The sequence below is a fragment of the Peromyscus leucopus genome, chromosome 22 (genome assembly GCF_004664715.2).
Source record: "Peromyscus leucopus breed LL Stock chromosome 22, UCI_PerLeu_2.1, whole genome shotgun sequence".
NCBI classification, from domain to species: Eukaryota; Metazoa; Chordata; class Mammalia; order Rodentia; family Cricetidae; genus Peromyscus; species Peromyscus leucopus.
In genome coordinates this window covers 2,474,640-2,489,890 of record NC_051081.1, presented here as the reverse complement: position 1 = coordinate 2,489,890, position 15,251 = coordinate 2,474,640, and the positions used below count along the sequence as shown (strand labels likewise).

Here is a 15,251-nt window from a genome sequence, read left to right as displayed (position 1 = left end):
CTAGGTCGCTAAGGCAACGGGGGTGGGGGGGAAGCCCCGGACACACCCCGACCCCTCATTGGCCCGCGCGCGGAGGCCCCGCCCAGAGCTGCTATAAGGGCTGCGGGGCTGACTCGGGTGGGGGCGCCGGGGACACCCGCGGGGTCTGCTCTGTACCCAGGTGAGGGCGCGCAAGGCCCTCACCCCGAACACCCGGCTTCCCCCGCGGGGCCGGAGGGGGAGGGGCGCGCATGCGTGGAGCCACGGGCGCGGCAGGTGGCGGGACCCTTGGCCCAGTGGGCCCCGGCCCAGGACCCAGTTGGGCGTGGCCCAGGCGCAGAGGACAGTGGGACGGCCATGGTGGGGACGCCCAGTGCGGTTGTGTGCCCTGAGGTCAGCGTCCCTGTCACCCCGGACAGCTGAGGGTGACCTCGGAGCTCCACGTGCAGCCCGTGCCTCAATTTCCCTGCCTGTCAAAGGGACCGGATTCTGCGGCCGCTGCCTCCACCTCCGCAAGCGGAGCTGGTGTGTAGGTCTGTCCCCGGTGGAATGGACCAGAGAGGTGCACTCGCCAGTCCCGCGCCACACCGCAGGTAATGATCTGAACTCGGGGCCCGCGTCCCCTGCCCCACAAAGCCGTGGGTTTTTATTATATACCTACTGTGTGCGGGGGCCCTGTGCAGGCCTTGTCTATGCACCCCAGGACACCCCACAGGCTCTCAGGGGTCCCCTCTCTCTGTGTCCTGCCTCTCAGTGTGTCCAATGATGAGACAGCTCAGGACCCTGGATGCGGCCTGAGGGAGCCGGACCAGCAGGTGAGGGGCTGGGAGAGTGGCCGTATGGGGGGCCCCTCTGAGGGGGATCGCGGCTGGGTCCCCGCACGTCCCTGGGGGAGGCGCTAGCAGGAGTGACACACCAAGATCCAGCTCCGTGACTGGTGTCACCAAACCCAGGGTATATGCCACCCACAGTTACAACCTGTGGGGAAACTGAGGCCCCAGCTGGTCCCCAACTCGGCAGCCTCACCCGGAGCACCGGGAGGTGCCCTGTTGAGTGGTGCGCTGCCCGCATTGGCCGGCGAGCTGCCTTTTGTCCCCTGGTGGGGCAGAGCCCTGACATCACCGGTTCCTGCAGAGCGTGGTGAAGCGTGTGGTAGCCTTGCCCCTCGTCAGGGCCACCTGCACGGCCGTGTCTGGCGCTTACAATGCCGCCAAGGACAAGCACCCGCTGCTGGGCTCGGCCTGCCGCCTTGCTGAGAACTGTGTGTGCAGTGTGACCACCCGCGCCCTGGACCACGCGCAGCCGCTGCTGGAGCATCTGCAGCCTCAGTGTGAGTCTGAGTCCCCCCGAGTCCCTACCTTCTTCGTCTTTCTTTACCATCCCCAGAACCAGGTGTCCCTCCCTGAGCCACCCAGGGAGCCCCCACCCCCTTCTTTTCTTTTTTCTGACTCAGGGTTTTGCTCTGTAACCCAAGCTGGCCCAGAACACTGAGCAATCCTCCTGCTTCAGCCTCCGGAGTGCTGGGATGATGGGCGTGCACTACCATTCACAGCTTATGGGGCCCTGGGATCAAATCACACGTAGTCAGCCTCGACCTCTTCTTGTGGGTCCCCAACTCTGTCCCCTCTGCCCTGTCTCAACTTCTGGCACCTCCCTTGTCTCCAGGTCTCTGGCTCAGGGCTCTGACCTGACCAGGGGGTGTGACTGAAGAGGGTCTCTGAGGGTCCCCAACTCTTCTGCTGTTCCCAGGGCTCTGAGCCCAGCTGTGCTGAGGGACCCAGCAGGGGACGGGGAGACAGGGGAGACAGGGCTCAATAGCTGGAATGCCTCAGGTCCCCCCTCGCCAGGGTGCACTCCCCTCTACGTCCCCCCTCTCTGCCAGGCACTCCCGCCCACCACAGCCCTTCACCCCCCCATCACTCTCCCTCTCTCTTCAGTGGCCACGGTGAACAGTCTTGCCTGCAGGGGACTGGACAAATTGGAGGAGAAGCTGCCCTTCCTGCAGCAGCCGTCAGACATGGTACTAGAACTGACCAGGCCTCAGGGGCCCCCGCCAGGGGGAGGAGGGGGAGGGGAGGACTTTGGGGGAGCAGATGTGTAGGATGTACATGTAGGTGTCGGTGGCCCCAGCTGGCCAGTTGGGGAGGGCTTCAGGGCCACCTATCGGATGAAGGGAAACTGAGGCACAGAACTAGGAGGAAGTTCAGAAGGTCTTGGGATCTCTGCTCCCAGGACTAAAGTGGAGGGTAAATGGAGCCACAGGCCCACCGCGCCCAAACTGACACCCTCCCCACAGGTGGTGACCTCAGCCAAGGACGTAGTGGCCACCAGCGTCACAGGTGTGGTGGGCCTGGCCCAGCGCGGCAGGCGCTGGAGCGGAGAGCTGAGGCGCTCCATGAGCCAGGCCATGGACATGGTTCTGGGCAAGTCGGAGGAGCTGGTGGACCACTTCCTGCCCATGACTGAGGATGAGCTAGGTACTGATCAGAGAGGTCTGGGGCTTGCCCGAGGTTGCACAGCACAGCATAGGGAAACCTGGGACTCAAACCAGGTCAGATCTCTCCCTCCGTTCTGCGCCCAGAAAATTGGACACCGGGACCCCAAGGACACATGGGGCTTTTGCATGTGGTGGCCATGGAAACTGCTTTATCTGGCTTGCAGATGTGTGGATTCATTTCATGTCATTTGTTGCCATTGTTTGGAGACAGGGTTTCACTCTGTAGCCCAGGCCGGCCCTGAACTCATGGCCATCCTCCTGCCTCAGCTTCCTGAGTGCTGCAATGACGGGTGTGCATCACTAGACCTGGCTATGCTTGGTAGAATCAGGCCTGGGTTCGAGTCCTGGATCTGCCTCTGGCATGCTAAGATACTTCAGTTTAAAAGTGTGCGTGTGCGTGTGCCACAGCAGGCGTGGGAGGTCAGAGGATCCAACTTCAGGGGGTTGGTTCTCTTTCCATCATCACTGACCTACCTCAGCGCAGGGGCCAGGGCTGGGGATACAAAGTCTGGGTCCCATCCCCAGCACCCCATGAACCACTGTGGCAGCCCTCACCTGTCACCTCAACACCCAAGGTTAGCCTCGGCTATGTAGTGAGTTGGAAGGTAGCCTGGGCTACATGTCTCAAAACAAAGGAACAAAAATAAAGTACGCCGTAGGGTTTGGGGAAGGTTAGAGGGGCGAGGGGAACATGGAGACGCTGTAGAGCTGGGGGCCTGGGCACTCTGGACGGTGGGTGAGCAGAGGCGCAGGCCGCGTCATGCCGACATCCCCCCCACCCCCGGTGTCCTGGTCCCCAGCGGCCCTGGCAGCCGAGGCTGAGGGCCCAGAAGTGGGCTCTGTGGAGGAGCAGAGGCGGCAACAGGGCTACTTTGTGCGTCTGGGATCCCTGTCAGCGCGCCTCCGCCACCTGGCCTATGAACACTCTTTGGGGAAACTGAGGCAGAGCAAACACCGCACCCAGGACACGCTGGCCCAGCTGCAGGAGACCCTGGAGCTGGTGAGCAACTAGGGATCGGTAGTCAGAGGCCTGGGGGGGGGGCTCCCGATTGGTGGGGGTTCCCTTTGGGATGGGGCGGAGTCCCTGCTGAGGGTGGGGCCGGGGCTCTCAGGGATCTGAGTCTAGTGGACTCAGGAAGAGACCCCATCGGGACACATCACCCTAGATCCCAGATCACACCTCAGCCTTCACCCCAAACTGTGTCCCTCCGCATTTTCTGCCCCGGACTCCCTCCTTCCCCTCACAGCTGACAGTGGCCTCATCTTCAAAGCCCTTGGCCAGCCCACCTGCTTCTTCACATATAGACACAGACACGTACACACACACACACACACACACACACACATACACACACACACACCACGGGACTCAGTCCTCACCTCGCTCACGACGGACACACCAGAGGGCACCAGCGAGCACAGTCTCTGTCCTCCCACTCCTGACCCCCTCCCATCCTGCCTCCCACAGCCTCCCACCAGGCTCCACCCTGCCTCAGGGCCTTTGTCTGGCCTCACCCGCGCTGGGAAGGCGCTCAGCACTGTGCTGGGCCCCGGCGCTTGCTCCACTGTATGGCTGGCCTGCCCACAGCACCGCCTGCAGGGGCCAGTGGGAGAGTTTGTACATAGTCAGGTTACTAAATGCTTATTGAGAAAGTCCGCTGTGTGCCGGCCCACAGCTGGGTGGGGGCGCACGGGATCTTGCATGATCTCTTGCCTCATTTTAAAACATCCGCATTATGGTATTGCCGCGGTGTGGTGGCTCAGGCCTTGTCACCCCGGTACTCAGGAAGCCATGCAGTCCTCCCCACCACCCATCCTCTCCCCCCAGTGAGGCTCTGTCCCTGTTCAATACTAATTCCATCTCCATCCAAACCCTCTGCCCACCCTCCCACTTCCTGTCTCTGTGGGTGTGAGGCTGGGGCAGATCTGAGCTGTGTCCTGTCTGGTCACCCACCGGGCCTCGTCTCGGGCCACCCACCGTGGAGCTGTCATCCCTTCCCCCTTTTCCTGGTTGAATACTGAATACTGACATACCACACTATACCTGTCCACTCACTGTCTTCAGGCGGGAGAGGGAGGGAGACTCTCCATTGGGCAGGGACCCCCGTGGACAGGGTGGTGACAGTGAGCAACAGGAGGAGCAGAGGGGAGAAGGGGTGGTTGGCCAACAGAATGCAAGGCTGGCGGCATTCAGATGATGCTCATTAATGGCTGCTAGAGGCTGACTGCAGGCTAGGGGGGCCCACTCACCCCAAGACCTCCAGCCTGACTCCCAGTGTCCCTGTCCTGCAGATTCACCGTATGCAGAGCGGGGTGAGCCCCACTCCCCACCCCCCAAAGGTGCAGGAGCTGTGGGAGGGCTGGAGTCCATGGCCAGAGAACGGGCGCAGCCACAGCCAGGTGAGGGGCCGTGGGGAAGGCGGGACCCATCCTGGGCATGAGACAGGGATCCTGGCTCAAGTGCTCTCAGTCACCAGGTTGGGTGTTCATGAGGGAAACAGGCAGGGCACATATTTTCTTTTTGCATCCTCGAGGTAAAGTAGGCAGATCTACATGCCCCCCATTGTTGTCCACAGGGGAAACCGAGGCAAGCCAAGGTCCTCACATTAGATTTCATGGGGAAACTGAAGCAGCCAAAGCTTCCATTAAATCAGTGGTTCTCAGCCTTCCTAATGCAGCTGTTTTATACATGCTATGGTGACTCCCCACTATAAAATTATTTCATTGCTACTTCATAGCTGTAATTTTGCTACTGTTATGAATCTTTTTTCAAAAAAATTTTTTAAAAAAGATTTAAAAAAGATTTATTTATTTATTATGTATCAGTGTTCTGCCTAAATGCCAGAAGAGAGTACCAGATCGAATTATAGATAGTTATGAGCCACCATGTAGTTTCAGGGAATTGAACTCAGGATCTCTGGAAGAGCAGCCAGTGCTCTTAACCGCTGAGCCATCGCTCCAGTCCCTGTTATGAATCTTGATGTAAATATCTAATACAGGACCTCTATGAAAAGACCTTTCTACACTCACAGGGTTGTGACCCACAGGTTGAGAACCCTGCTTTAGATGTATGGGGAAACTGAGGATGGACCCTTTGCAGGTGGAGCTGGAGACCCTGGCCCTGTCTCGCAGCCTGACCTTGGAGCTGCAGAGTGCTGTGGACACACTGGCAGGCTGTGTGCGGGGCCTGCCGCCGGGTGCCCGGGCCAAGGTGGCCGAGGTGCAGCGCAGCGTGGACGCCCTGCAGGCTGCCTTCGCCGACGCCCGCTGCCTACGGGACGTGGCGCCCGCCGCTCTGGCCGAGGGCCGGGGCCGCGTGGCCCGTGCACACGCCTGCGTGGACGAGCTGCTGGACTTGGTCCTGCGGGCGGTGCCCCTGCCCTGGCTCGTGGGTCCATTTGCACCAATCCTGGTGGAGCGGCCGGAGCCCCTGGCCGACTTGGCTGCCTGCGTGGATGAGGTGGTGGGCGCCCCCGATCCGCGCTGGGCGCACATGGACTGGCCGGCCCAACAGAGAGCCTGGGAGGCCGAGCACGCAGACCCGCCGCTGCCGTTACCGTCCGAGCCCCAGAGCAGCCCGGCTAAACACAGGATGATGCCGGAGCTGGACTTCTGACCACCCAGGGCCCTGCTGCCCCCTGGTGGTCACATGATCGCGCTCACCCCAGCGGGCTGTGGACCCCACGCAAGCTACTCTTTCCTGTGATCCTGTGCCCACCTCCAAAGTTGGCACACAGCTATCGTGCCAGCACTTGAGAGGCTAGGGCAGGAGGATTGAGATTTGAGGCCAGCTTGAGCTGCCTTAGCAAAACTGTCAAATATATATATTTTTTTTAAGGCGGCTCTGGGCTCTGAGGAAAACATGGTGTCCCACGGCATCTGCTCCAGGGGCTCAGATGCTTTCAAAGCAAATGCTTTTGGCTGATGTCCCTCCAGGATGTCCAGCCAGCTCTGTTGGGCCAGAGACTCACTTGTTTTGCTGTTCATGGTCCAGAATAAACATGTATGGTGTGGTCTGAGGCGGGTCTTGACACTCTAATGCTGCCGGTTTTCAGGGTGTGGGGATGGAGTTTCCGGCCAGCGTTCAGGACCAGAGCATTGCTTACAGCATGGAGGAGCAAAGGCTAAGTGTTGCCCCCTCAGTACACCTAAGTGGAAGCCGCTCTTACTGTCGTATAAATCAGTTCTTGGAACCTCTTGGAAGCAGGAGAGGAAGGAGGTGATGGCGGGGATGCCATGGGGTGGCCTCTCTTTCCCTGGATCCGCAGGAGACAGCCTGCTCTGGGGAAGGGTTGTGGGAGGCAGAAACAGGGCATAGGCCGGGATGGGTCCCACAGGGCCCTCCTGGCTTCTCACCGCATTCCTGGCTGCCCCCGACTCCTGGGTCTGGGCAGCACATTGGCGAGAAACCTCTGCCAGCATGGTGAGATCAGGGCAGCCCCTGGCTTCCTTGGAACCCTGCCTGGATGGTGTTTCTGGGCCTCTGTTCCAGAAACCCCATAGCTCCCTAGTGCTCTTAGAACAGTGTCCCCATCTCTGCCCACCTGCCAGCACCCGTCTTGTCCAGAAGGCACCCCCCTCAGGCCTAATGCTGCTTCCACCAGGGAGCCTTGTGGATTGTGTGAGGGGGGGTGGTGGCAGTCAGGTGCTAGCTGGTGGTACAAGAGGGACCTGGCTGCAATGCTTTTTTTGTTTTGTTTTTTCGAGACAGGGTTTCTGTGTGTAGTTGTGGCTGACCTTGAACTCACAGAGATCCTCCTGCCCCTGCCTCCCGAGTGCTGGGATTAAAGGTGTGTGCCACCACCGCCCGGCAGGAGCACCCACTTTTGTTTCAGAACTGTCTCCCAACACAATCAAGACTCCAAGGAAATGGCTCAGGGGTGCCAGCCCCCAGAACCCCTTCCCCTTGCTCAGCACCAGAGTTAATTGCCCCATCATTAAGGTCGGGATCCCTGTTCCTGGGGTACAAGTCTGGGACAGGGCTCAGGGTGGGAGTGGCAGTTACCTCTGTCCAGCAGCCCCACTGACGGCCCACTTGGCAGACAGTGAGTTCAGGACCTGAGGCCCACCATCCTCCTCTGACCTAACACACTGGTTAGGTCGGGCCCACCATGGTTGGGCTCTCACCCCCAGGGTGCCTCCCGCTCTACATTTCAGCCAGGTCCTTTCAGTAGAGGGACATGTCACTGCCCTCATCAGGAAGCACTCTTGGAGACCCTGTTTCTTCCCAGGTAATGCTAAGGTAGTATTTGTTGACTACTGATCACATATGACCTCATTTTAAACTCATATGCACCTTTAGCTGTCCCCATTTAGACAAATGTTTCCTAAGTGTTTGATGTATGCCAGGCATTGTCCTGGGCGCGGGATATAAACAGGCTGACAGGTGAGGCTGTGCAGGAATCTAGAGGAAGGTGTAGCAGGCAGGGGCATGGCCTATGCAAAGGCCCTGGAGCAAGCAAGGGTCCCACGTGTTAGAGGAGGGCCCCGTGAGGAGCCAGGGAGCCAGGAGCAGAGGAGGAGGGAGGCAAAGAAGCCCACCGATGAATCTGGAAGGGGAAACTGAGACCCAAAGGTGGTGCCTGGTCAGGCACCATCTCAGAAAGTAGAGGCAGAGAGCAGGTCCCTCAGGGAGCCCAGCTGGCCATGACTCACTGGGCCTGCAGGCAGGCACTGTGGGCAGAGGTAGCTTGGGCCGAGGTGGAGAGCAGGGGAAAGGTGCTGGGTTGGGTCCACACTGGCCCAGGCAGATAGGCACGTGACACCGCCCCCCCTCCAGCTCTCTGGCGGCCTGCCTGGGCCGGCCGAGCCTGCACCTCCCCAGACCCTATAAGGCCTGGGAACCAGAAGCTGAGGCACTGCCAGCAGCTGCCCTGCTCTGAAGGACCTTGCACGGTCCAGGTGATTCCAGCTGTCACCCAGCGACCGCTGCCTCCAGGTGGGTGAAGGGGGGGTGCCCGTGGGGCCCGGAATAGGGACGAGACAGGAGGGCCCCCCACCATGTGGTACTTTCTGCTCCCCTCCAGCCCCACAGGCCGCTGTCATGTCAGCTTCGGGAGACGAGGCCAGGGGTCACCCCAAATCCAAAGGCAAGGTAAGAGAACGGAGAGCCATCCCACCGGGGACCTGGGAAGGTGACTCCAGTGTCCACTCATGCCACCCCCTCCCACCCCACGCAGAGCCTGAGCAGTTTCTTCGGGTCCCTGCCTGGCTTCAGCTCTGCCCGGAATCTGGTGTCCCACACTCACAGCTCCCCAAAGGACGCAGGACCGGCCACAGACCCCACAGGGACTTCTGTCCCCCCATCTCTGGGTGAGTGGCACGACGGAGGTGGTGGGGACCGAGTAACTATGCAGACTGCCCAGGAGGGACCTGCAGCAATCCCGGTGATCTTGTGTCTGTGTTATCTCATTAGATGGGGAAACTGAGGCACAGATACTGGGCAACATAGCCCAGGGAAGGCGGTGTTTAAACCCTGCCATGGCCCCTCCACTCTGCACCACATACCAGGCTGGGTGTTGTGCTTGTCTGACTGTGTCAAGGATAAAGACTCAGAGAGGGCCAGCAGCTGTCCTAGAGTCACACAGCATCCTGGGACTCAGCTGGGGTGCCTGCAGCAGGCCACTAACTGCCTTGAAGGCCACACACCTGTGACAGACCACTGGGGGCCATGGCACAGGCGGCAAGACAACACTAGCCCACTGCAGGCTCCGTGGGCCCCAAGGGTACAGGGTGGGTGTCCAGCACCCAGAGTCCGGCACAGAAAGTCCTCCCAGAGCCCTGCGTCACGGGGGCCAGAGCCACCGTTGGCAGAGGTGGGGGGAGGCTGGGCCTGGCTCCTGCCTGTAGATGCCACCGCCTGCTGTCCCCGGCCTGCGGCTAGGACATTCCTGTCCTTTGGGGCCAGGCCTGGAATTGCACAAGAGTGACAGGCTGCAGCTGGAGGCCTGCCCCTCACTCCCCAGCCTGGCTCTGTCTCGGCAGGGGCCACCGACCTGCAGCGGATGGCAAGAGGTGCGGCGGGGCTGCTCCAGCCTTCTCAACAGGTGAGCCGGGTTGGAAGTCCCTGGACAGGAGGGTCTGGAAGGTTCTAGTTCCTTCCATGGGGTGGGGATTCAAAGGACAAAGAGAAGGTGGGGCCCCTAGTACATTCTCCACCCTGGGCCTCAGTTTCTACATCTGAGAAATGAGCACAAACTTAACAGTCCTACTTAAATGTTAGCCCTCCCTGGCCCCCGGGGAGACAGGGGCCCACAACACCACATGGCAGGTGCAGAGAAACTGAGGTAGGAGACCCCAACCCCACTTCCGTGGCTGCCTTAAGCACCACCTGGGCCGGCAATGGCGGGCTACCCCCTGTAGATTCAAATCAGAACACAGCCCTGGCGCCAAGGCCCGCCAGTCCCTCTGTTAGCGACGACTCAGCACCCACTGAGACCCTTTCTTTCACCCACTGTTCTGACCTTGAAGGAAGTGAGGTTTTGTATCTGAAACAAGGTCTCATGTAGCCCAGGCTGGCCTGTACCTCAGTCTGTAGCTGAGTCTGCCCGTGAGCCCCAGCAGGTAGGAGTGTCTTCTAAGGGGCTGCAGGCCTGAGGGGAGGGGAGACACCATTGGTGCCTGATATCACACACGTGCAGGGAGAGCTGGGGAGTCAAGCCCAGGCCGCTGCAGAAGCGAGGTGACCACTGGGCTAACTGGGCGACACTGTGGGACACACACTGGGCTGGGCCTCCACCCTCCCCTGCTGGGACAGCTAGTGCCTCCAGGGATGCTCCGAGTCCCTGGCCACTCAGTGGCAGCACATCTCCATCATCCCAGCAGGTCCTCCTCAGCTACATAGTGAATTCTGGGGTCACATGAGACCGGTATCAAGGAACACCCAAGTGACAACAGTGACCTCTGACCCATGGGCCCTTGACAACAATGTGAGACAAGCCAAAGTCCAGTGGACACTGATGGGGTCTCTGTCAACTTGCATTTCAGTTGTTGAGACAGGGTCTCACGGTATAGCCAGGCAGCCCTTGACTTGGGACAATCCTCCTTAAGATAAGTGCTGGGATCTTTTTAGCGGGTCCCCCGACATTATCTTGCAGCTGGGTGACATTAGGGTGTTTGGCTAAGGTAGGTGGGAGGTCCCAGGGACCTAGGTGCACAAAGGGGAAGGAGAGCATAGTCACCCTAAGGGACTTTCATGAGGTGATGACCTGTGCACTTCCTTGTTAGGCAACGGCTGCACAAAAGGACGAGGGAGGCTTCAGTGTGACCAGTGGCAAAGATGCCTTATCCTCCGGGGTGGCTGGCATCATGGACACAGCCAAAGGAATGGTCCAGGGTGGCCTGGGCGTCACCCAGTCCGCCCTTGTGGGCACTAAGGAGGCAGTGTCCGGAGGCGTCATGGGAGCAGTAGGTATGGCCAAAGGTCTTGTCCAGGGAGGCCTGGACACCTCCAAGTCTGTGGTCATGGGCACCAAGGACACAGTGACCACAGGACTCACGGGGGCCATGAACGTGGCCAAGGGGACAGTGCAGACGGGCCTGGACACCAGCAAGAGTGTGCTGATGGGCACCAAGGACACAGTGACCACAGGACTCACGGGGGCTGTGAACGTGGCCAAGGGGACAGTGCAGACGGGCCTGGACACCAGCAAGAGTGTGCTGATGGGCACCAAGGACACAGTGACCACAGGACTCACGGGGCTGTGAACATGGCCAAGGGACAGTGCAGACGGGCCTGGACACCAGCAAGAGTGCGCTGATGGGCACCAAGGACACCGTGACCACAGGACTCACGGGAGCCATGAACGTGGCCAAGGGGACAGTGCAGACGGGCCTGGACACCAGCAAGAGCGTGCTGATGGGCACCAAGGACACAGTGACCACAGGACTCACGGGGGCCGTGAACATGGCCAAAGGGACAGTGCAGACGGGCCTGGACACCAGCAAGAGTGTGCTGATGGGCACCAAGGACACAGTAACCACAGGACTCACAGGGGCCATGAATGTGGCCAAGGGGACAGTGCAGACGGGCCTGGACACCAGCAAGAGTGTGCTGATGGGCACCAAGGACACAGTAACCACAGGACTCACAGGGGCCATGAATGTGGCCAAGGGGACAGTGCAGACGGGCCTGGACACCAGTAAGAGCGTGCTGATGGGCACCAAGGACACAGTAACCACAGGACTCACAGGGGCCATGAACGTGGCCAAGGGGACAGTGCAGACGGGCCTGGACACCAGCAAGAGCGTGCTGATGGGCACCAAGGACACAGTAACCACAGGACTCACAGGGGCCATGAATGTGGCAAAAGTGGCTGCCCAGGGAGGCCTGGACACCACCAAGTCTGTGGTCATGGGCACCAAGGACACAGTGACCATAGGACTCACGGGGGCCGTGAATGTGGCAAAAGTGGCTGCCCAGGGAGGCCTGGACACCTCCAAGTCTGTAGTCATGGGCACCAAGGACATAGTGACCACAGGACTCACGGGGGCCATGAACGTGGCCAAGGGGACAGTGCAGACAGGCCTGGACACCAGCAAGAGCGTGCTGATGGGCACCAAGGACACCGTGACCACAGGACTCACGGGGGCCATGAATGTGGCCAAGGGGACAGTGCAGACGGGCCTGGACACCAGCAAGAGTGTGCTGATGGGCACCAAGGACACAGTGACCACAGGACTCACAGGGGCCATGAATGTGGCAAAAGTGGCTGCCCAGGGAGGCCTGGACACCACCAAGTCTGTGGTCATGGGCACCAAGGACACAGTGACCACAGGACTCACGGGGGCCATGAACGTGGCCAAGGGGACAGTGCAGACGGGCCTGGACACCAGCAAGAGTGTGCTGATGGGCACCAAGGACACAGTGACCACAGGACTCACGGGGGCCGTGAACGTGGCCAAGGGGACAGTGCAGACGGGCCTGGACACCAGTAAGAGCGTGCTGATGGGCACCAAGGACACCGTGACCACAGGACTCACGGGGGCCATGAACGTGGCCAAGGGGACAGTGCAGACGGGCCTGGACACCAGCAAGAGTGTGCTGATGGGCACCAAGGACACCGTGACCACAGGACTCACGGGGGCTGTGAATGTGGCCAAGGGGACAGTGCAGACGGGCCTGGACACCAGTAAGAGCGTGCTGATGGGCACCAAGAACACAGTAACCACAGGACTCACGGGGGCCATGAATGTGGCCAAGGGGACAGTGCAGACGGGCCTGGACACCAGCAAGAGCGTGCTGATGGGCACCAAGGACACAGTGACCACAGGACTCACAGGGGCCATGAATGTGGCAAAAGTGGCTGCCCAGGGAGGCCTGGACACCACCAAGTCTGTGGTCATGGGCACCAAGGACACAGTGACCACAGGACTCACGGGGCCGTGAATGTGGCAAAAGTGGCTGCCCAGGAGGCCTGGACACCTCCAAGTCTGTAGTCATGGGCACCAAGGACATAGTGACCACAGACTCACGGGGGCCATGAACGTGGCCAAGGGGACAGTGCAGACAGGCCTGGACACCAGCAAGAGCGTGCTGATGGGCACCAAGGACACCGTGACCACAGGACTCACGGGGGCCATGAACGTGGCCAAGGGGACAGTGCAGACGGGCCTGGACACCAGCAAGAGTGTGCTGATGGGCACCAAGGACACAGTGACCACAGGACTCACGGGGGCCATGAATGTGGCTAAAGTGGCTGCCCAGGGAGGCCTGGACACCACCAAGTCTGTGGTCATGGGCACCAAGGACACAGTGACCACAGGACTCACGGGGGCCGTGAACGTGGCCAAGGGGACAGTGCAGACGGGCCTGGACACCACCAAGTCTGTGGTCATGGGCACCAAGGACACAGTGACCACAGGACTCACGGGGGCCGTGAACGTGGCCAAGGGGACAGTGCAGACGGGCCTGGACACCAGTAAGAGCGTGCTGATGGGCACCAAGGACACCGTGACCACAGGACTCACGGGGGCTGTGAACGTGGCCAAGGGGACAGTGCAGACGGGCCTGGACACCAGTAAGAGCGTGCTGATGGGCACCAAGAACACAGTAACCACAGGACTCACGGGGGCCGTGAATGTGGCCAAGGGGACAGTGCAGACGGGCCTGGACACCAGCAAGAGCGTGCTGATGGGCACCAAGGACACAGTAACCACAGGACTCACGGGGGCCATGAACGTGGCCAAGGGCACAGTGCAGATGGGCCTGGACACCAGCAAGAGTGTGCTGATGGGCACCAAAGACACCGTGACCACAGGACTCACAGGGGCCATGAATGTGGCAAAAGTGGCTGCCAGGAGGCCTGGACACACCAAGTCTGTGGTCATGGGCACCAAGGACACAGTGACCACAGGACTCACGGGGGCCGTGAACGTGGCCAAGGGGACAGTGCAGACGGGCCTGGACACCAGCAAGAGCGTGCTCACAGGTACGAAGGATACTGTCTCTGCTGGGATCACTGGGGCCATGAACATGGCTAAAGGTGTCATTCAGAAGGGCCTGGACACAACCAAAGACACACAGTCTGTCATGCTGTCTCCAGCAGATAATGTGGCCATCAATGCCACCCACACAAGTGTCCACACAGTCCCGAGTTCACTCTACAGCTCTCATGCCACCACATGTTATGAGCCTGGCAGTTACAAAGCCACCAACCAAGGAGTCAAACATGCTACTCTGACTTCTGCAGAGTCCCTGTGCTCTGAGATCAGCAGCCTTGCAGACACATGTGGCTTGGGGCTTGTCACGGAACCCACAGCTGCCACCAAAGATCCTGTGTCTGGTGTAGTTTCATCTGCCCACGCAGCTACCAGGTCTGAGGATGAGTGTGGTCAGCTGGCTGCTATAAACTTTGCTGCACTTCATGATGAGTTGGAGGGACTAGGGGACATCTTTCAGCCCATGACAGCTGAGGAACAAGGTGAGTGCTTGTCCCTCCCATTACAGGTCCTTAGCTCCAGTATGAGCGCCTCAAGGGACCTCTCAGACTGAGTCTCACTGTTTTCCTTCCAGCCCAGCTGGCAGCCTTGGAGTCAGGGCCCCGGGTGCTATCTGCTGACCGGGGAAGCTACTTTGTCCGCCTGGGTGACCTGACACCCAGCTTCCGCCAGCGGGCTTTTGAACATGCCCTGAGCCACATACAGCACAACCAGTTCCAAGCCAGGGCTGCACTGGCCCAGCTCCAGGAGGTCTTACAGGTGGTAAGCGCATCTCGGGTTCCCACCCTGGGAACTTCCAACTGTTCACTGACCAAGTGCCTAATGGGCTAAGCCACCTGCATACAGAGGAAGCTAGGGCATGGTTGTTCTAGCCTCATTTAGTGAGCAGGGTGTGTGGCTAGAATCTGTGAAGCCAAGGGAGAGGGTGGTGAGGGTGACAGGGCCCTAGCAAGGGGTTCTTCACCCAGTGTCCTGTCTCCAGGATTCTGCGGGGCATTATAGACACAGAGGCCTGTTAATTCTGGGTGCCCGGTGGCATCCCTTTCATCTGCCCACCCCATCCCTGGCCATGTAGACACCCAGGGAATATGGGAGGGACAAAGCAGGCATGGTGTGGTGTAGGGCAGCAGATCCCAGGGGAAAGTGTGATCATGGGCAGGGACAGAAGGGAACCTGTGTGTATATGCAGAGGGCAATAGTGGGGTGGGAGAGAAATGGACACAGACAGGGACCACCACCTGGCCTTCCAGATGCCCTCATGGGGAACTTGTGTTTTGGCTGCACCATGTATGGAGGAGGTTTAGACTCAAGAACTAGGGACAACACCGAGTGTCCC

General features: G+C 59.9%; 2 protein-coding genes across 3 annotated transcripts in view; both read left to right on the top strand.

Moving 5' to 3' along the window:
• The first annotated feature begins 78 nt into the window (after positions 1-78).
• Positions 79-6,495, top strand: Plin5 (perilipin 5). 2 transcript variants are annotated; one of them, XM_028859709.2, is made up of 9 exons: positions 79-160; positions 399-572; positions 734-794; positions 1,114-1,309; positions 1,917-1,999; positions 2,276-2,456; positions 3,277-3,476; positions 4,769-4,876; positions 5,577-6,495. In XM_028859709.2, the coding sequence occupies exons 2-9, from the start codon at positions 529-531 to the stop codon at positions 6,090-6,092; spliced, it is 1,389 nt and encodes a 462-aa protein (XP_028715542.1). In that variant the 5' UTR covers positions 79-160; positions 399-528; the 3' UTR covers positions 6,093-6,495. The 2 variants fall into 2 exon arrangements, with proteins under 2 accessions (XP_028715542.1, XP_028715541.1); XM_028859708.2 differs by lacking the exon at positions 79-160 and having other exon boundaries at positions 208-572.
• A 1,809-nt stretch (positions 6,496-8,304) lies between these two features.
• The window catches only part of Plin4 (perilipin 4), an 8,879-nt gene continuing 1,932 nt past the window's right edge, over positions 8,305-15,251 (top strand). The window contains 9 exon segments of the mRNA XM_037198184.1: positions 8,305-8,414; positions 8,503-8,570; positions 8,656-8,788; positions 9,461-9,522; positions 10,703-11,175; positions 11,177-12,859; positions 12,861-12,940; positions 12,943-14,397; positions 14,490-14,677. Of these exon segments, the coding sequence (XP_037054079.1) occupies positions 8,520-8,570; positions 8,656-8,788; positions 9,461-9,522; positions 10,703-11,175; positions 11,177-12,859; positions 12,861-12,940; positions 12,943-14,397; positions 14,490-14,677 (4,125 nt within the window). The 5' untranslated portion in view covers positions 8,305-8,414; positions 8,503-8,519.